Here is a 7,766-nt window from a genome sequence, read left to right as displayed (position 1 = left end):
CTGGTCCAAACCCATAGACCACCTGGGTGTACTGTAATAGACTATGATTTCAGGTTTGTCTGTCCTGCTATGATGACAAGGCCTTCTTTTCTATTATAATACACCACCTGTGGCTCTTACACTCTTTCAGTCACCTCTTATGTAGAGTTCCCTGTGTCCTGAGAGAAGGGATCTGATGAAGACATCGTGTTTCAAAATGAGTGTTGTAAAGTCTCTCACCCTCTGTTTTTGTCTGCTATGTGACTGGATTTACTAGAATCTCCTCCAACAGGAAGATTCTCTGATGATGGTTAGGTCAGGCACTGTTCTCTGATTATAGCAGAATATGATTAGGAGTGATTTCGTTGTTATGTTCCTTTAGTAAAGCAACATTATTGGTTATCTCCTAGGTCCATAGCATTAGTTCTAGTCTCAGTTTCTTGTATGTGGATTCCACCTCATGAAGTAGTCCATAAGTTGAAACAGATGTTGACTAATTATTTCCACAAGCTTTTTCCTGCTATTGCACTAGCATAATTTGAAGGCAACTCCATTATATATGGAAGGTTTTGTAGAAAGCCTTGTACTTACCCTTCTATGTTGAGGGACAGCCAGTGATCATACTCTTCAATTTTCACAGGATTCAAACATCTGTCCTGCAGCTCAGAATCTGGTTGGATTTAGACTTGTCTGTATTTATGATAATTCTAAACAAATTCATCAGAACACTGGTTTAATGTGGATCTCTGATGAGGGGATAGATAGTCTTCTGCAGGTCAATAGAATAAAGCTCACATTTCCATATCAATCAATACAAGCTAATTTTGATATTTGTTGTCTTTAAAGGTTTGGATTTTTTGGAGATCCTCAAGTGAAGGCTACTCTCAATTGCATGTACCCAACACCAGGATTCAATATAGTGATTAAAGAAATAGTCAACATCAGAGTATTTTATTTCCAGGAATTCCCTGAATAGTAAACACCATTGATTATCTTTCAGGTATTTTATGCTTTCGGGTATTTTATGTTGATGACTTGGGAAATAATCTCAATGTTTCACTGCATTGAAAATAATTAAAGTTGTCATTCAAAAAAGGATCAGGAAATAAATCTCTACATCTCTATAAATTTGAAATTAATACTTTCTAAGTCCCAGTCAGTATAGGTCTTATGGCTAGGGTATCATCTAAAGAAAATCAGTTAGTGTGTCTCACAATGCAAAATAAATATTTCATTTATTTGGAGTCTTGAGATCCTGTCAGGGTAAATGATTTGATTATTGGAATAAAATTCTGTGAAATTGAGCATGTAAAGAATGTATAGATGGTACATTAAAGAGGAGATAATCTGGTATTGATCTTGCCAAGTTCTATCAATAGTGTAGAATTTTAAATGAGGAAAATTTTCTATGTGATGATAAAATAGATACAAAGAGGAGAAACCTGTACATGAGTAAAATGATCAAAGTGGTCACAATGGGATAAAATTTCTGATATTAGAAAGTGTGAATTGCATATACCATTCTCATCAACATAGATTCTGAACACAGTGCTTGCATGAACCTGAGGGTTAAGAGAGACCCTATGTATACTATGTTTATAGCTATGCACACATAACTGCTTCTGAGACAGTTTATAGGATACACCTGTAAAATATTAACACAAACACCTGGTGGTAGTATAGAAATATAATAATGACAAAAGAAGACCAAGAGTTATGTAAGTGTAAACTATACCAAAATATTCAGTTGGGTATCAAATAACTAGAGACAACTGACATATTTCCCAATATGCTCCTGATGTCTATATGGCTCAGGTCTCACGTCTATATGGCTGTGAAGTCACTTATTATATTTGTACTCAGGCTTAAGATCTGTCAAGAAAACAAGGATGTCCTCTAACTGAGAAGCCAAGCAAGCTGTGACATTTTATATTGTCACAACCCCACCCCAAATCTTCTGCCATGAGATTTGTCATGAGAAGCAACAATTTGGAAAGGACACTGCATAAATCAAACACTTAGTAGGCACTAAAAGACTCAAAATGATTAACAATACTGCTAAAGCCAACCTCTGTAATTTTTTCTTATCAGTCTGACCAGCAGGTTAAAACAATTATCATGTTCTTTGTTCTGGCTTAAATGTAATGCCAACTTCAACATAAAAAAATAGCCAGAACAAGAGAGTGAAGGTGGGGGTACAGAGATTCAGAATAGAGTAAATTGGCAGAGAATAGGACCACAAAGGGACAATGCCTCACTTTCACAGTTCAGTGGACAGAGTAGATAAAGTGTCATTCAAATCATGGAATAAAGTCTATGGTGTAGAGAAAAGAGACCCATAGCCTAGAGGAGGACCTGGGGAAGTCATCTCATCCTAGAGCTTAGACAATGAGCTCAACTTTGATAAAGGTTTGTGTCATTGAGACATCTTTAAGCTGTGAAAATTTTTAGTATTTCTTCAACTAAGGTGCTGGAAGATTTTGAACTTTTTTTCTTTACAGTTTTTGTTCTAAATTTCCCCCCATTGGTCCTTTTTTTGAATTTTTATTTCATGTGTATTGGTATGAGAGTGAGAGATCCCCTGCAACAGGAGTCATACATAGATAGTGGTGAACAACCACGTAGGTGCTGAGAGAGTAGACAGTGCTTTCAACTGCTGAGCCTTCTCTCCAGCCATGGACTTTGAACTCTTAATTGACATCTCATAATGGCCCTGGTCTATACAGCATTTTGAAGATGTCGTTCAAACTGACTCCATGTCTAGAGGAGACAGGCTTTGATTTTGGTGTCCTGAATATTTCACACATTTAACACATCTTGAGAACTTCATTGTAGTTACTTTTTTCCACCTACCAAATCCCAAAAGACCTGTGGAGAGCCTCAAGCCATCCTGAGGCCCATTTGCCTCAGTCTAAGCCTTGAACCTTCTCCCATTGTGAGAGTGTCAGGCCTTCTCCTGCACTGTGTCCCCCAGTAGGAGGCCCTTGACTGGGGCATCTCACACCTTACCACCCACCGAACCCCCAGAGACCTGGGGGCAGCCCCAAACCATCCAGCACTGCATCTGCTGTCATATAAGTGAATGCAGGGTCTTCTCCTTTTCCTCTGTGTTGGATACTCTTGACCGGGCATATCACCCCATTGTACCCACTAAATCCTCAGAGACCTGGGGACAGCCCCTAACCATCCAGCACATCATCTGCCATTATTGGAACCTTGACCCCGCCCCCACCTGGAGAGAAAGCCCAGTGACCTGGGGGCACACTTCTCAAACCCCAAGTCATCCATCACTGCATCTCCGACCATTGGAGCCTTGGCTCTGCCCTCACTGGGAGGGGAATTTCAACCACCTAAGCCACAGGACCCACCTACACCAATCTGAGATAAAGAGATCCCCTGAATCACTGGCCCCACCTGCACCCATTGGAGGAAGAGATGGGTAGCTGAAAGTTTAAGAACACACTAAATTTCAGGCAGTCCCATTTATTAATTGTGAATCTCAGGGTCTGTGCTACTGATGTTATATTCAGGAAGCAGCTCCTGTCCCAATGCATTCAAGGGTATTTCCCACTTTCTCTTTTAAGAGATTCAGTGTGGCTGGATTCATGTTGAGGACTTTGATCCATATGGACTTAATTTTGTGCTTGGTGGTAGACAAGGATATATCTGCATTCTTCTACATGTCCACATCCAGTTATGCCAGGACCATTTGTTGAAGATGCTTGCTTTTTTCCATTGTATAGTTTTAGCTTTTTGTCAAAAATCAGGTGTTCATAGGTGTACAGAATAATACCAGGGTCTTCAATTCGATTCCATTGGTCTACCTGTCTGTTTTTGTGCCAATACCAAGCTGTTTCCATTAATATAGCTCTATAGTGCAGCTTGAAGTTCCCCTATAATGAGATTGATGACTACTTTAAATGTCATCATTAGAGCCTTTGTTCAGTAGTTGATGGAAGCAGAGGCAGAGGTTCACAGTTGAGTACTGAGACTAACTCCTGGAATCCAGTTGTAGAGAGGGAGGAGTGATAAGCAAAAGGGTCAAGACCATGCTGGGGAAAAACACAGAGGCAGATGATCTGAGCATGTAGGAGTTCACAGACCCCAGTCTGAAAGCTGGGGAACCAGCATGAGACTGAAGCAGACTCACTGAATGTGGGTGTCAGCTGCAGCTCTGGTCCATGAGGCCTCTGGCAGTGGAACCAGTATTTCTCCATAGCGCATGAATGGGTTTTGGGAGGGATACTCACCAAGCCCAGATACATAGGGGAGGGCCTATGTCCTGCTTCAAATGATGTGACAGATGTTGATGATACATCATTGGAGGCCTCACTCTCCTTGGGGAGTGAATGGGGGTGGGATTAGGGCTTGGTGAAGGGAGTCGAAGGACAGGGGAGAAATGGAACTGGTATTGGTATGTAAAATAAGATTGTTTTTCATTTAAATAAAAGTTAATTTAAAAAATTAGAGCCAGGAGTTGGTGGTGCACGCCTTTAATCCCAGCACTCAGGAGGCAGAAGGAGGCAGATATCTGTGAGTTCGAGGCCAGCCTGGTCTCCAGAGCGAGTGTCAGGATAGGCTCCAAAGCTACACAGAGAAACCCTATCTCAAAAAACCAAAAAAAAAAAAAAAAAAAAAAAAAAACGGACAAAGATAGGGTGTCCTTCTGTATGCTGTGAATATATGTTTCTCTTATTGATGGATGAATAAAGCTGTTTCTGCCAATGGACAGGCAGTACATAACCAGGCAGAAAGTACTTGCAGGACTACCACACTAGGAGAATTCTGGGAAGAGTAACGGAGAGAGTGAGTTATGGGGGAGATGCCTTGTAGATACCAGGAAGATACCATCCCTGGGGATTCTTTAGTAAGCCACGGACCTGTGGAGATACACAGACTAATAGAAGCAGGATAGTAATTAAGAGAGAGCTAGCTGATAAAAAGCCTGAGCCATTGGCCAAACAGTTTATATTTTAAAAAAGAAAGATCAGGCTATTTCACCCTTGGCCAAATTCCCAGAATCCTACATCTTGCTACAAATATTTTCTCTGTGAGAAAGTAAAAGTGAGAGGCACTCACTTTTCACACATTTTTCAATATTTTATGAAAGCCCTATAAACACCTACCTATGAACATAACACTTGCAATTTTTACAGGGCCTTTTGACCCACAAAGGCCCTCTGTCACACCCTGTTTCAGTCTGTGGTTGTTCATGTATCTTCCCTCAAATGTTCATCATCTCCTCCTAGAACCCATTTCTTAACAGACACAAAATGAAAATTCCCCCCCCAAAAAAATCTTAAATGTTGAGGTGCCAATTATTTGGGATGTAATAAAATCATCAGCAATTAGAATGTAATTAGAAGTGGCTCATGGTGGAGTCCTTGCAGGTTAGATTGTTGGTTCCTAACTCCTTACTGAACTCTGTAACTTTCACAGTAACTCATGAATAATCTCACCAATTTAAAATGCATTCTGCTAATGTCTCAAGTACCCAATGTCCCCATGTTCCCTGTCACACTATTCTTATCTTTACCAACCACCAGGTAATTCCTGTTGCTGTCACTGACATTTTTGGGAATCTGAGATGCCCCTATAAAATACAAGAACTTGTCTGCTCTTTGAGCAACCATCTCAAGCTTTTCTATCCATATGAAGAACAAAGGGAGGCAGCATCTTCCACTGAATGGAATGTCACATCATTGGGGGTGGAGGAATATAGGAGAAATCAGGTTCCTGATTAACACAAAAAGTGATGGATAGATTGCTGCATGCATAGAAGACTGACAGGGCTTGCTTTCACTGTTATTATAAATCTCCAATCACAGTCTTGTGATGATAACCTTACTCTTTCTCAATCACATGTTTTTGCTTTGCCTCATGAGGTGTGTGATTCCAACTTTCATAAATGGTAGATTATAGCTACTATCTGGCTCATGGCAGACTGGGCCTCATACCTCTGGAGCAGTTGTAGGAAAAGTGACCAGGGGATTATCCATAACAAGAACTTCAGGAACTGATGTGCTATAACAGATGTAAACTGATGTAGGCTTAGTGTGTTCAAGTTTGCGGATTAAATAGTAGCTGTGGTTGCAGAGTCTTGTGCCTATGGAGTTTAACTTCCATAGAACATATATTATATGTACAGAGCATCCAGGAAGTTGTGCAGCCATCCATCTGATGTGAAAAGTGGGGATAATTTGTTAAAAACATATTTATCATGTACTCCTCAAACCAGCCCAGACCAAAGAAAGGCTGTGAAATGTGTTACATAAAGGGGGAAAATGTCTAGGTGCCAAGAATTCTGCTAGAATCAGTTGAAAGTACCACTAGCGGAAGGAACCTGAATGATCCTTAAGATTTACCTTCCAAGGACAAATATTTTCCCCAAAGAAGTTTTGTATTGTTTTCATTCAAGAAGTGAATTCTGAAAAATCATGCAAGTTAAATGTCTATAATAACATTAGATGACTCTGAACCCTTTATCCAAAGAATGCAGTGTCTGAAGAGAGGGGAGGATTGACTCATAAGTACAAAGGGGCTTAAAGTGGGAAAACACAAACTTATAATGCTTGTGATTGTCATTGGCCACCAATTTTGATGAGACAATAGAGCACTGCAACCATGTGAGATGGTAGAGAGGGTATAAAAAGCCAAAAAGGTAAACACAAGGACAAGGATGTTCTGGGTGGCTCTGGACTCAGGAGAGTTACTGTGGAAAGCACAAGCGCTTCGGATGTGTTGAACTTTCTGTTTATGCCTATACAAAAAGACAATCATTGAGATGCTGGACCAGGTGATCAGGACAGAAAATAGAAGTTCAGGAAACACAAAGAAAGCTGTATATAAAGAGACTGTTACTCTGTCATGACCTACAACAGTATACAGTTCAAAACCTGTCTCTTTTGTTCTGTTTTTCTTTCTTAATTTTATGGACATATACAAAGGAAACAGAACATTTACCATTATGTACAATAACCAGCAGAGAGAAATGTAGAGACCAATGTCCTTGGGAGAGTTGGCTCTAAGATACTTCCAACAAGAGTTTCTAGGGCTGATGATGATGGCCTGGAAGACACTCAAGAGACAGATTGTGGCAATGGACATGCTTCTGAAAACTCTTTGAACATACATAAAAATTTGGTAGCTCCAATCATTGAAGAAATGTTTCAACCCAAAAGTTATCATTGTGTTGCCCATTCCTTTAGAGAGAATGATCAAGAAGTTAACCATGATCAGATGGATGAGAATCAAATCCAAGGTCTTTACTTTGTGTTTCTCTTTATATATAACTAGATAGTAGGAAAGAAGAGAGACATTTCCCAGAATTCCAACAATATTCTGTATCAAGAACATTATTCCTGTTCCTAAATTTCTAGAGTCCATTTTGTTACTGAGCAAAATATGCCAGCAGTCTCTTCTCAGATGAAACTTTTGGATTTTTATAGTTAAGATGGTCCTGTATATTAGAGTCACAAATGCACAAGAATCACATTTGTTGTAGAGTGAATACCCGAGGTGATCAGCACAAATAGATCCTGTCCACACCACCTCTCACAGTTATTTTAACACTAACAGCAACAGTCAGTAAGAACTGCAAAAGTCTTCAAATGCACATATTAATGGAGTAAGTTCCCATTATACTTCCCACAAAAGTCAGCACTAAGAATAAGACAAAGTTATCCTTGCAGAAGCAATGGCCTGCGAGTTCAAAGTGAAAGAATGCTCAATTCCACAAGTCCGCCCATATTGGAGAAAAAATCCTTTTCTCATTATTTTCTCCAAGA

At 39.8% G+C, this 7,766-nt stretch overlaps 1 protein-coding gene across 1 annotated transcript; it reads right to left on the bottom strand.

Moving 5' to 3' along the window:
• Positions 1-6,423: 6,423 nt before the first annotated feature.
• Positions 6,424-7,371, bottom strand: LOC100772580 (vomeronasal type-1 receptor 4-like). Its single transcript, XM_027398669.1, has one exon. It carries the CDS (start codon positions 7,363-7,365, stop codon positions 6,424-6,426), a length of 942 nt encoding a protein of 313 aa, XP_027254470.1. The 5' UTR covers positions 7,366-7,371.
• Between the last annotated feature and the right edge of the window lie 395 nt (positions 7,372-7,766).

This window comes from Cricetulus griseus, chromosome 9 (assembly GCF_003668045.3).
Source record: "Cricetulus griseus strain 17A/GY chromosome 9, alternate assembly CriGri-PICRH-1.0, whole genome shotgun sequence".
Lineage (NCBI taxonomy): Eukaryota > Metazoa > Chordata > Mammalia > Rodentia > Cricetidae > Cricetulus > Cricetulus griseus.
Note: the sequence above shows the minus strand (reverse complement) of the source record. Positions and strands in the feature narration are given on the sequence as shown.